The sequence below is a fragment of the Saccostrea echinata genome, unplaced genomic scaffold, assembly GCF_033153115.1.
Source record: "Saccostrea echinata isolate AGI-Se365-2 ecotype Australia unplaced genomic scaffold, CSIRO_AGI_Sech_v1 ptg000009l, whole genome shotgun sequence".
Taxonomy (NCBI): domain Eukaryota; kingdom Metazoa; phylum Mollusca; class Bivalvia; order Ostreida; family Ostreidae; genus Saccostrea; species Saccostrea echinata.
The window spans coordinates 36341975-36356553 of record NW_026889758.1 but is presented as its reverse complement, the minus strand read 5'-3'; the positions used below and the strand labels follow the sequence as shown (position 1 = coordinate 36356553).

The 14579-nt window shown below is 33.4% G+C and overlaps 1 protein-coding gene across 2 annotated transcripts in view; it reads left to right on the top strand.

The window, feature by feature from the left end:
• Positions 1–841: 841 nt before the first annotated feature.
• Positions 842–14579, top strand: part of LOC133183643 (lachesin-like) — a 34116-nt gene continuing 20378 nt past the window's right edge. For both annotated transcript variants that reach the window (XM_061318578.1, XM_061318577.1), the window contains exon 1: positions 842–1123. In XM_061318578.1, the coding sequence (XP_061174562.1) occupies positions 1030–1123 (94 nt within the window). In that variant the 5' untranslated portion in view covers positions 842–1029. The remainder of the gene's footprint in view (positions 1124–14579) is intronic.

Genomic DNA, 14579 nt, shown 5'->3' with positions numbered 1-14579 from the left:
TCTTAGCAACATTTTTGACCGACTTTCACTTGTAAATTGTTACACACAATTTTAGATTGCTGCATCACATGCATTAATATATACATGCATATTAACACTATTTTCTGTCTTATACATACATATATTGTATGATTGTTTGGTATCTTATGAGCTTTGAGCTTACACTAAATTGCACAATAATAGTGAAGTTCCATTTGACTGAGTAATCAGTTATCTTAATATTGTCAAAGTATGCAAAGTAAGCATCGAACTCCACGAAAAAGCTCACTGTAAATACCATTAATTTAATTTTCTTCGCCCAACGTGCGCTAGCGCAATCCTGCATAGGAACACACACACGCACGGTTATGTCCAATACCAGCTTTCCATGGAAGTATTGTACAGTCCGAGCGAAGAGCGCCTCCTCGTCAAGTCGGATTTAACACAGTGGAAACTTTACAATTTCATTCAGTGTCTGGCAGCGCGGGAAACTATCTACAGCTGGTCGTCTGCTCCTCACTGCAAGGTGTGCTTTGATCGGGGATATAGGATCAATCTGTCATATGGTTTTCATGCTTCGATTACAAAATTCTTCACTGGAATTTTTGAGGAAATCTTACAAATAGATATCAATTTTAAATACCCTTTATATTGCATAAATAAATTCCAATTATATTTCGCGAAATTAAACTTCTTTCAAACAAGCTACATAAGAACTTAACGGGAAAAAATCTCAAAGAAACTCTATATTGTTGGACCAAGTGAGGAATTGTTTTTTCTGTTATTTCATTCTTTATGAGCACATGAGGAGAGATATTATATTATAACCGACAACTAAATAACAGGAATATACAAGTGAACTCATTGGTGAAAAAATTAATTTTTAATTGGAATATACAATGTGAACTGATTAATTAACCATTAATTTTAAAAAGTGGATGAACACATAAAACGCGAATATTATCAAGTAAAACTCTTACAGAAAGAGTAACTAAAAATCATGCAATTGAGACGAAATGTTTAAATGTATTCAGACGGCGTAGCTTAATCATGCCACGTCGAAAAAGAGACAGGATCCACCGTTGGATTTACATCGTTGATGCAGTGGTACCTGGTATTTTCTTTTATGCAGCTTTAACAAGTGGTAAGTAAACATCTGCCCGTTTCAACTGATTTTATGTCCTTGTGTATCCAACAAGAATTTTAACCCATCGACAAACCACTTGTTCCCACTGACGCTCAGACAGACTTCAAAGACACTAATTCAATGATATGGCCATTTTTGCGGTGATTCATTCCTTTGTTTTAAGGATAGACAGGTTTTGATGTAGTGAAGGAAATTTGTATGGATGCAAAAATCACTAAACTATCAAGTTATCAAGGATGAGGGAAGAGGGTCGTACTACCACACTTTTTCATCACTTGAATGTTTTTTTTTTTTTGTTTTTTTTTTTCAAACGTGTTAAATATATTCGAGACCGTTCTAACGAAAAAGATTCAAGATGGTTTGTTATTATTCAGTACATATTTCGCTTACTTGAAGTTCATGTTTACCTCTATTGATTTTTCCCTCTTTTTTAAAAACAAAATTGAACTTCAGAATGTGAAAAAGATTTTTAGCATCATAAAGACGCATTATTGGTTCTTTCAAAATGATAAACAGAGGGTTTTTACTAATGCCATATAGTTGTTCATTAAACATAGCCATGACCGTGAAAATCACTGTTGCAATTGAGATACAGGACAATTAGAGAGCCTTGAATATAAATGCAATAATGATGCATGTTGTAACGCAGTACGAGCCCAATAGCATGCATGCAAGGATTTCTTTTTTTATCAATGAATATTTTAGTGTCGTAAAAAACGAGATTTAGATACATGTACACTTAAAATTTAACATAAATGGTACCTTGGCAAAAATCTCGGAAAGAGAAACCGAAAGCCATGTGTATTGTTTCGAATTGATGTTGCCTGAGAAGCGTAGAAATTCTTAACTCTGTAAAAAAAAAAAAAAAAAAAAAAAAAAAAAAAAAAAAAAACATTCTTTAATTAGAGTTGATTAATACACTTTTTACACCACCTCTAATGATTAATTTATTTAATTATTTAGTGTCCTACTCTAATTTCAGTGCAATTTTATATGCTATATTAATTGTTATACGAGGGTTGTCCAAAAAGTTCGTGGACAATGGCGTTTTTGTCAAAATGAATGGTTCAAGATTACTTATTGTATACCAAAATATTAGTTATGCAAATCCAAGTCAGAATAGTTTGGTTTTTATTGTTTAACTTAATATTTTTGTAAAAATCACGGTCATTAAAGGTCACTGATAGTGAGCACGGACCAGGGTTAAAATGCCATAAACTTTTAAATAAAGTGTTCTGATTAAAATGATTATTTTCTTTATAAAACAAGTCAAAGCTTAATAAAAATTAAATGTGTCACAAATAAAGCGGCTGTCGTCATTTTCTGATATGTTTAGTATCGCTTACTAAATAGACAGTGAGAATATTAAGCGAAAACCACAAAAAGTATGTTTCAAACATTTACCGAAAAAGCAACGTCAGCCATCCAAACGGGACAGTGTCCAATCATACAATTATGTTTAAATATGGTTGAAACGAAATCAGACACAAGATATTTATTCAAACGACTTGAAATTATTGGAATATATTTAGTTCATTGATTTGTAATTGGGGTATACGATTTTTCAACGGTGTGTTAAATTTCGGAGACACTGTAAGAAGTGGAAAATCACTGTTATTTGATGAAAAATAGGATATCCCTATTCATTACGTTGTTATAAATCTAGCGCCATCGGACTGGGCTATGCAGCCTGTGTATACGAAGTGTTCATATTGATGACGCTCTTAAATTATTGTGTATTATTTTGAATTTTAAAAAGTAAATCAATTATGGTCTATACATAAATAATATTGCACACACTTGGCAGTTTGGCATAATACAGAAAATTAACGTGTGTCCTTGAACATGTGATAAAAATTCAAAATCCATATTCTTGGCGTTATCGTGAAATTAGGGTTACATCAGACTGGGCCATGCGGCTTGCATATACAAAGTATTTACACCTATAATGCTCATAAAACAGTGTGTATTGTTTTAATTTTTTATATAATTACTAAGTCATGGACTATTTTAAAATATTATTGCACACGTTTGCCTTTGTGGACTTTATTAAGAAAATTAAGCATTTGTCCACGAACTTTTTGGACAACCCTCCTATTTGATGCTTGTTAGAGGTTTTACATTATTATAGTTCTAGGTGTGGACAAATCAATTCCAGCAATATTTCATTAAAGCAAATATAGCGTATTATCAAATGATTTTTTTTCCCAAGAAGATCTATTATTAAGGAGTCCCTGATAGAATTTTTTGGATCCTGCTTGAGACTTTTATTGCACGATAAGGGTTTCTTCTTATGAAACAACGAGGCTTCATTCTACGACTGTCTCTTTTATTGATAAGCGTTTTTTTTTTTAAATATTGAATAGATGTCACCATATACATTTCCTAGTCATAAATTCATTAATCATGGAATATTTACATACATGTTCAGGCAGAGACACGACTTTGGTAGGGACACATCTATTGAACCAGCTTTCTTTACTCTGGATCTCAAGAACGCAAGATAAATACAAACCGGGAAAGGGTCAAAAAGAAAATCGAATTACTAACTGTTGTGAAAGCGTGACTGCGTATTCATATCATATGTTGATAAGAAATAAATCGCAATTCGCTTCTTTGGAAAGCTTTGCGAATGTGGTTTCTCTATTAGAATTGTGTTCATTCTTCCGGTTTTATGAAATGCCTCCTGAGCGATTGTTCTTTTATTTCCGAATGTCAAGTTATCTTATTTCTGCATAAAAAATCAAATACAAAATGAGAAAAACGAGAAAACCAGAAAAAGAAACTCGGAACTAAATGATATAACTTGCGGTACAATCTTTCAGGAGAGAGCTTGAATTGCTATGTTTATTTGCCGGTATTGGACGACGTATTTTCAGCAAAGTGTGCTTATATATAATTTCTTATCATTAACGTGCATCTTTATTTCCACGAATTACATGTACTTGTACCACAAATGTACATTTAAAAAAATCTGAAATTATATGCTGCTGATTTTCAGTGTAACGCTTAGGTTTACTTCAACATTAAGAAAAAAGGAAAGAAAATACATGCGGATTATTATACAACATAATATGGAGCATGAATTGCAAGACAAGCAGTATCTACATCACACACATTTTATCCACTCGACTTTCATGCTTAGGAATATCAGGAGCAATCTTTAATTTCCGAGCAGCCATATGAAGTCGATTTCTATAGAAGCCACTCGGTCGTTGGTTCTTAATGCTATTGCATGGAGACGTGGTTTTCCCCCCTGACATTCCAATGCTACTTTGTGACTACTATTAAGTTGTCCCTTGTATCTGTGGGTGTATAATTTTGTGAACCACAGTTATTTTCATTGACAGGTATTCATTAAATCTGCCTTTAATATTGTGTTTCGTCTTCTGCACAGAGATATGCTCTTTTTGCAATTTATGATTCATCAGAACCAAAATTGCAAAATACTAAATACTTGTAATAAGTGTGATGAAAACAAGTTCTAAAATGTTTTCCATAAAACGTGTAAAATACAAGTCATATTAGTGAAAATTCCTTATGTTTTCATCTGTAAACATAATTTTTCATCATTATTATTATAATATTGTATATTCATTAAGATATTGAACAGTGATCAATTCAGAGGTAAATGTATTACTCCAAGCACTGAATTTTTAATTTCTTTGAAGTAATCAAGAAAGTTAGAAAGAAAAACACAAAGGTTAGCATCCATTGGGTGTTTGTAATCGTACATCCTATACGAATACAACGCACTGTCTATATAAAGAATTTGGTTATCTGCAAACGAATCATAATTACATGTAGGTGACTTTCAATATATATTATATATATATATATATATATATATATATATATATATATATATATATATATAAGCAACAAAGACGAATCTTTAGCTTATCCATAAAACCTTCTATTCTAAATTACTGATTAATACATGTATGACTTTCGAAGATTCTTCTCATGTTTGAATTTGACACTTGTATAGAACGAAACATATGCATGGTGTCTGATAACCACAGCATGCATCAAATGCTTTCTTGATTTGAAGTAACAGCACTTTACTAATGAGCGAGAAATATTAAAATATATTAAAAACCAAAAGACAAGAACGCTTATCTTTCAGTCAGACTTCTTAGGTATGAAAAGTTAAAGAGAGAAAAGTTCATTTGTGCGATATTTTTTATGTGATTTTCGGATGATAAAAAAGTGTCTTAATTTATTATGTCTGGAATATATTTCAGTAACTTGTATTTTGGCTCTTGGAACCTAAATGTTATTTATTGAGATGACCGGTTTATCCGAGATATATTTAAGATCTTGGCAAGATTATAACAAAGTCTTGGGTCTGCTTATTTTACCTTGTAAGATTATGTACTACAGAGGTTACTGAAGCATTGTAACATTTTTATCATGTTTTATGAACTGTCACAACCTCTAGAATCTAGCTAAATTGAAGATCAGAAATTGATGTGTCCCTGGATACAGACACGATAGTTTTACATTACCCCATACTGTTAAGCTGTGTTACAAATCGTATATTGTACACAGAAAAATAGATATATAACACAGTAATATCACAAAGAAGCCATAAAACATGACCGAAATAAACAATGCTCTACTTTTTTCCTTCTTACAATCGATACTTATTCAATTACAGAAAAAGAAAAAAATCTCCCGTCTATACATGTAAATTTGGCCATCTTAATAAGTAATGTTACCTCGTTTTCCCCTGGAGGATGGTCTCTCTAACCATGTCGGGATCGTTATCATCAAACTTTCTTCCCGCCATTGATTACGTATCAGTGTCCTTTGGGGACTTTTTTCAGGATATTTTTATGAATCTTTTCTTCTAAGACAGACTCCTATTTAGCCATCGATGGACGATTAGTATAAGACCTTGCTTATAAATGTCAATTATTCTTGTCTATTGTATCCATAACTGTGAAGTAATACTCTAAATCTTAGCTTTATATTCAATTAAGAAACCAAAGAGGCAAAAACCCCATCTTGAGACCGTATCTGATTGCTTATTCTGTGTTTCAGAACAGCGCCTGTGTAACCTCTTCGTTGAGAAAAATATAATTAACTTTGAATCCCAATAATTTGACAATCGAAACATGCATTACATTGAAACTGTAATCTGCTTTCAGCACCGAACTTCGAGAGAAAGTATTTGAAATAATTGCTCAAATGTCACACATTAACACCCCATAAAATATCTTAAGATTTCATTTAAAAAAAAATTATAGCTTTAGAAATATTAACATAAACTCATTGGCAAAAAAAGGAACATTTCTTAAAATTCTCCTATGGTCAGATATGTCTAGGAGAAAGTCGATTTCCATTACCTCCCCCCATATATCCCTATGCTGTTATTTATCTCTATGCTACTATAACTTTTTAGGTTTACACAATTATATATACGAACACCTTCATATATAGAGTCTTAATTCAGTTCTACTTATATAGTCCCTCATTGTGTTGTATAAGTAATGAGGTACATGTACATATATCTTCTCTTCAAATCAATCCACTTACTTATCTTATTTGAATCTTGTATTTAACAATTCAACCATTTGACAAATAATATGTTTAAACTGTCGACTCAATTAAATGACATCAACTCGTTTTTAATCAAAATTTTGTTTAGTGATTGGTGTGTACTCACCGTGCTCAAATGTTACACGTTTGTAGATATATTTCCCTGTCAATCAAAGGGTTGTAAATTATAATTGGATTTTTCATACCCCTTAAAATTACATCTTAAATTAATTCCACATTTCAAAAATAAATGAATTCAGTTTAAAAATTTAAAAATGATTCTTTTAAATTGTAAATTAGTTGTTGGTCCAAAAAGCATTCTTTTAAGTCATGCTTAATGAAAATTCATTTTATCAAGTCAAACGCTGAGCTATGATTCGAGATACATGTAGGTAACGTCTTTTGTCATTAATCATTTGTGGAATTGAAAATACGTAACCTGTGTAAGTGGACAATATTAAGCATTCTAATCAGAGTGTTTTCAACTTGATTATTCAGCATTCTTAATTCAATAATCAAAAAATGATTTTTCTCTCAAACGATTAATGTTGAAATGATGTAAAAATCAATGTAATAATTACTTGATTTACCACAAGAATAGCTGCAACCTATGTGAAGTCGTTTGTTATTAATATTTTTTCACATTCTGCATATAATGTATTGAATGGAGTCGTTAAACCGCGTGTGGAAGATTAAAAATAAACATCGATTTTTCATCAAATTCTAATAAAAATGAGAGAAAGGCAGATACATTAAATGCATATTAATTTGAGAATTCATACTCCTGAATAACCAGATGTATAGTAAATAATTACCGGTATTCTTTTCATAATGCAGTTTCAAAAAAAAAAGTTATTTATTGTTGGCGAAAAATTATTCAGTTCCTGTTGTGTACAATATACATGTATTGAAGCCAATTTTCTTTTCTGTACTTTCAAATTAATCGCTTAAAATACTGTTCTTTTTTTTTGGTTACCAGCATTAAACTGTCATGAATAGTAAACTTTTATTTTAAATCTTGTCATAGTATTACTGGATGGGAGTTAATTCGTAACTTATAACAATTATATTATAGTTTCGACATATCTAGTAAAATTAAAATTTAAAACACGAATAATACTGATCGAAATTTGTCCGTTGCCTGTTATTGTCGTTGTCGTAAGCTTTTCACATTTTCATCTTCTTCTCAAGAACAACTGGGTCAATTTCAACCTAACTTGCTACAAAGTATCCTTGGGTAAACAGGATTCAAGTTTGTTCAAATGAAGGGCCACGCCTTCTTCCAAGGGGAGATAATTATGAATTCGTGAAAAATTAATTGCATCATTTAAAAAACTTCTTCTCAAGAACCACTGTGCTTGAAAATAAAACTTAAATGGAAGCATCCTCAGGTAGTGTAGATTCAAGTTTGTTCAAATCATGACCCCCGGGGGTAGGGTGGGGCCACAATGGGCGATAAAAGTTTTACATAGGAATATATAGGAAAAATCTTTAAAAATATTCTTCTCAAGAACAGCAAAGCCATGATTGGTTATATTTATTTGGAAGCATCCTCAGGTAATGTAGATTCAGGTTTGTTCAAATCATGACCCCCGGGGGTAGGATGGGGCCACAATGGGCGATCAAAGTTTTACATAGTAATACATAGGAAAATTCTTTAAAAATCTTCTTCTTATGAACAGCAAAGCCATGATTGGTCATATTTAAATGGAAGCATCCGCAGGTAGTGTAGATTCAAGTTTGTTCAAAATTATGACCCCAGGGGTAGGGTGGAACCACAATGGGCGATCAAAGCTTTACTTAGGAATATATAGGAAAAATCTTTTAAAATCTTCTTCTCAAGAACAGCAAAGCCATGATTAGTCATTTGAATTGAAGCATCCTCAGGTAGTGTAGATTCAAGTTTGTTCGATTCATGACCCCCAGGAGAATATAGAAGGGCCATAACAGGTGATCATAACTATACAAAGGAAAACAAAGGATATCAATCAAAATTTTCTTCTAAAGAACAGCAAAGCCATTATTTGTCTTATTAATTCAAAAGCATCCCTATGAAGTATAGATTCAAGTTAGTTCAAATTAACCCCCCCCCCCCCCCCCCCACGCGAACCAGTTTTATATTTAAACTTTTCAAGACTGAACTGATTTCTGCTTTTTCCTAGCCAGAGTGCTCAGGTGAGCGATGTGGCCCCTGGGCCTCTTGTTTTAATATAACTTAATTCATCTCTAGCTGATGAAAAAAACATAGGACCAACCATTCAAAGGTTATAAGCAAGGTTAAAGTTTTTGCGGACAAACAGATAAACGGATGGACAGAGCAATAACTCTATGCCCCCGAATCTTCGATTACGGGGGCATAATAAAAATGAGGTCGAAGTGTTGAATTTAATTACGTACATGTATTATACACACATTTTTCATATTGTGTTCGGATTGTACTTTAAGTGTATAATAAAATCAATGTATTACTATCATTCCAGATCAATGTTTTTAAACACGTTGATGTCTAATCAAACTGCCCAGCTCACCTGTTATTTTCCCTTAGTACTCAGAAGAACAGCCGGAAATCTGCCGAGAGCTCTGACGTCTTCTGATCACAAGCTCTCATCACTGCTCTGATGTCATCACAAGCTCTCACCACTGCTCTGATGTGTGAAAGCATAGATCAGAAACTTCTGAATGTTAGAGAGCAAGGTTATATATGTATATCGCTTATACTGAAAGTGGCAAAATTAGGGTTTTCTCTGGAAGCAAACTGGCTTAGGTGTTTAGAGTCTTTGGGAAATGTATGTGTCATTTTGGCTTGCTTTGAAACAATGTGTCTCTATGTAGCATTGAAATTAGCACTACTTATATTTCTTCTGAGATAATTGATATTTTATGTAGATAGATTAAGAGTCCTTACATGAAAATGAGCAGACTAAAATCATTGCTAGGAGTCAACAGACATATTAAAGAGTCTATAGACATATCAAGGTGTCTTTAAGGAGTCTATAAACATATCAAGAAGTCATTAAGGAGTCTGTAGATAGTCATATCAAAGTGTCATACCAGATACTGTATTTAGAACTCTGTAAATTATTAATGTGTCATATTAAGGGGTCTATAGCCATATCCAGGGGTCATATAAAGCAGTCTAAAGCTATATCATGGAGTCATGAAGGCGTCTATAGACAGTCATATTAAGGGTTAAGGGTTCTATAGTCATATAACGGGTCCTGCAAAGGAGTCTAAAGATATATCATGTAGTCATTAAGGAGTTTATAGACATGTCAAGGAGTCATATGCACTGCTCCTAGCTGACAAAGCAGGTTACAACATTGTCTTTGTTAGTAAAGCTCATTATTATAATTGTATTTTAGAGGAACTTGGATTTAATTCTGCAAGTGATAATCCAAATTATAGTCCCCTTTCTGAGATGGAAATTCTTCGAAAACAAATGTCAGTTTTAAATATTCTTTATATTCCCAACATTCAAATTGAATTTGAATTTCCATACCTATACTGGATTCCTAATCTACATAAAAATCCTTACAAGAGATACATATACATAGCGGGTTGTACTAAATGTTCTACCAGGTCTTTTTCTTTACTCCTCACCAAAAAATTAATAGCAGTGAAGGGGAAACTTACTTTAGGAGTTCTGTACAACAAGTTTCACTTGACATATATGAGAAGTGGTGTTAATCAAATTTATATACTTAAAAACCCATTGAACTTTTAGAAAATATAAATTCACAAAATTTTAACAAAATCAGTAATAATAACAAAACGTACGAGCGTTCCCCACTATTGAGTCCAGGTTTTTAGCTCACCTGAGCTGAAAGCTCAAGTGAGCTTTTCTGATCACATTTTGCCTGTAGTCCGTCTGTCTGTCTGTCCGTCTGTAAACTTTTCACATTTTCATCTTCTTCTCAAGAACAACTGGGCCAATTTTAACCAAACTTGCCACAAAGCATTCTTGGGTAAAGGGAATTCAAATTTGTTCAAATGAAGGGCCACGCCCTAATTCAAGGGGAGATAATTCAGAAATAGTGAAGATTTGTTGGCATATTTTAAAAATCTTCTTCTCCAGAACCAATGGCCCAAAAATGTTGAAACTTATAGGAAACCTTTGTCATATAGTGTAGTTTGTTCAAATTATGACCCCGGGGGGTAGGGTGGGGCCACAATGGGGGATCAGTTTTCTATAGGAAGATATAGGAAAAAACTTTAAAAATCTTCTTCTCAAGAACAGCAAAGCCATGATTTGTATATTGATATGGAAGCATCCTGAAAGGTATTGTAGATTCAAGTTTGTTCAAATCATGACCCCCGGGGCTTGGGTGGGGTCACAATGGGGGATCAAATTTTTACATAGAAATATATAGGAAAATATCTTTAAAAATCTTCTTCTCAAGAACAGCAAAGTCATGATTTGTCATCTTTATATAAAAGCATCCTCAGGTATTGTAGATTCATGTTTCTTCAAATCATGACATCTGGGGTTAGGGTGGGGCCAAAATGGGGGATCAAAATTTTAGATAGGAATATATAGGGAATAACTTTAAAAATCTTCTTCTCAAGAACAGCAAAGCCATGTCTAGTCATATTGATATGGAAGCATCCTCAGATAGTGTAGATTTAAATCTGTTCAAATCATGGCCCCTGGGGTTAGGGTGGGGCCACAATGGGGGTTCAAAGTTTTACATAGGAATATATAGGAAAAAATCTTTAAAAATCTTCTTCTCAAGAACAGCAAAACATTGTTTAGTCATATTGATATGTAAGCATTCTCAGATAGTGTAGATTTAAGTTTGTTCAAATTATGGCCCCTGGGGTTAGGCTGAGGCCACAATGGGGGTTCAAAGTTTTATATAGGAATATACATGTAAAGGAAAGAAATCTTCTTCTCAAGAACAGTAAAGCCATGTTTAGTCATATTGATATGGAAGGATCCTCAGATAGTGTAGATTCAAGTTTGTTCAAATCTTGACCCCCGGGGGTAGGGTAGGGTCATAATGGGGGATCAAAGTTTTACATAGATATATAGGAAAAAACTTTAAAAATCCTTCTCAAGAACAGCAAAGCCATGTTTAGTCATATTGAAATGGAAGCATTCTCAGGTATTGTAGATTCAAGTTTGTTTAAATCATGACCCCGGGGGTAGGGTGGGGTCATAATGGGGGATCTAAGTTTTACATAGGAATATAAAGGAAAAAATCTTCTTCTCAAGAACAGTAAAGCCATGTTTAGTCATATTGATATGGAAGGATCATCGAGTAGTGTAGATTAAATTTTGTTCCACTGATTACCCCTGGGGGTAGGGAGGGGCCACAATGGGGTATCAAATTTTTACAAAGGAATATATAGGAAAAAATCTTTAAAAATCTTCTACTCAAAAACAGCAAAGCCATTTGTTATATTGATATGGAAGCATCCTCAGGTAGTTTAAAATTTAAGCCCCCCCCCCCCCGTAATCTTTTCAATACTGTATTGATTTGTTCTTTTTTCTAGTCATTTATGTTCAGGTGAGCGATGTGGCCCATGGGCCTCTTGTTTTTTAATATTATAGCAGGCCTCTACGTGACCTCTAAAATTTAGGCAACAGCTGGCTCCTTATCACAAATATTTAGTCGCCAATGCAAATTTTTAGTCGCCAGGCAATTTTTAGGCGCCAACTTTATACGGTAATTAAAAGTTGATAGTTGTCAATATAGGGACCCATGAGGGGGTAGTCCGTACTTGTAAAATCAGCATGAAATAATGAAATATAGGTCTTCAGTTCAATGCAACCTTTAACTTAAGCATGCATGCAGAACTCTAATGTTAAAAAAAAATCGATCATTCCTTTTTAGGGAAACTTGGATCGGATGAAATATTCTTTAAACCTATAATAATATAGAAGATTGTTTACATGATTAACAGTCTCGTCCGTACAGATACGACCTAACACTAATATGTTGACGGTATCTTTAATGAGTGAGACTTTAATTGGCAAACAAATGACCACATCGCCCATCTAATTTACTGCATTTCATAATAATCGATTTTCTGAAGCCAGCAATTACCTGGGGCAGCTATTTCTTACCTAGGCTATCTGAGTTCTGTGCCTACTGTCGAGACGCAAAATTTCGTTTGAACCTGTACTCAACTGCTTACTGAAAAAAACAAACAAGGTGAGAAAGAAAATACGGCATGTCCATTGCTTAAATAAGTCTCTCTTCTTTAAAATTCTCTTTTCACCTCTTCGGAAAAATCTTTAATGAGTGAGACTTTAATTGGCAAACAAATGACCACATCGCCCATCTAATTTACTGCATTTCATAATAATCGATTTTCTGAAGCCAGCAATTACCTGGGGCAGCTATTTCTTACCTAGGCTATCTGAGTTCTGTGCCTACTGTCGAGACGCAAAATTTCGTTTGAACCTGTACTCAACTGCTTACTGAAAAAAACAAACAAACAAGGTGAGAAAGAAAATACGGCATGTCCATTGCTTAAATAAGTCTCTCTTCTTTAAAATTCTCTTTTCACCTCTTCGGAAAAATAAAAAAAAATGTTGAAAATGTTAAAAGTTTCGAAATTCGACGATCGCCAAGCCAATTTAAAATGGTCGCCAATTTGGCGATTTATAGAAAATTTTCAGGCGCCAATCAAAAATGTTAGGCGCCATGGCAACTAAATTAGAATCCTATGATAGACAACAGCTTTTTCAATGAAAAGGAACGTAAATTTACAGACCTTGTTATTGGTCATCTGCAAAATATTTTGTTAAAAACATTCTGATTGTACACAAAAGAACTCCGAAGTTGACATTAAAAAGATGCTTGAGTTTCTGATTGACAATATGTATGTAGTTTTTAGAGATGAAGTTCTTCCAACAATCTGTTGGAATTCCTATGTGTAATAATTGCGCTCCGTTATTAACAGACCTGTTTATACGAAGCAGCAGGATTTATTCAAAAACTTCTACATGAGAAGAAAAAAACACTTGCTGGGGCCTTCAATTCGACATATAGTTATATCGACGACGTTTTTTTCAATTAATGATATTCACTTTCATTCCTACGTTGATTTGATATAATCCTTTGAACTCAAAATATCCCAGTGAGCTTGAAATTAAAGATACTACAGAGTCTGACACATCTGTTTCATATTTGGATATTTTACTAGAGAACGACATTAATGGCAAACTAACAACAAAACTTTATGACGACTTGAACTTTTCTATCAACTCCCCTTACTTATGTAGCATTATACCATTATCATCTGCATATTGAGTTTATGTCAATTGATTCGCTTTGCAAGAGCATTTTCAACGTACGAACAATTTCATAAATCGAGGCAAGCTATTGACAAATAAGTTGATGATACTAGAATATCAACAGTCTCGAATATAGCCAACATTCGCAAATTCTGTGGTCGATACAATGACCTTGTTAGCAAATACATGTACAATCTATCGTTAAATTGAATGTTGACTGACCAGTTTTTCATACAAATTCTTAGCCCATTTCACATTTAATTGTCTACAATTTTTTTCCGTTTGCCCGATCATGACAAGGAGCACACGTCGGATGTGACTGGTCGACAGGGGATGTTTACTCCTCTTTGGCACCTGATCACAGCATAAACATATCAAAGAGTCATTGTTGAGTCTATAAACACACGTACACGTATCAAGGATTCATGTTAAGGCGTTTATAGACATAACAAAGAGTCTTATCTACTTAAAGGCGTCTATAGACATATCATGGAGTCATATAAAGGAGTCTATAAACATATGAAGGAGTCACATTAACGAGTCTATGGACATATTAAGAATATATATACTCGGTTTGAAAATTAAATATGTTTTTCACTTTTTTAACTTCACAATCACTGTTGATAAGTTTTGTGAATGTTTTCCGGGTTCTGATTCCAT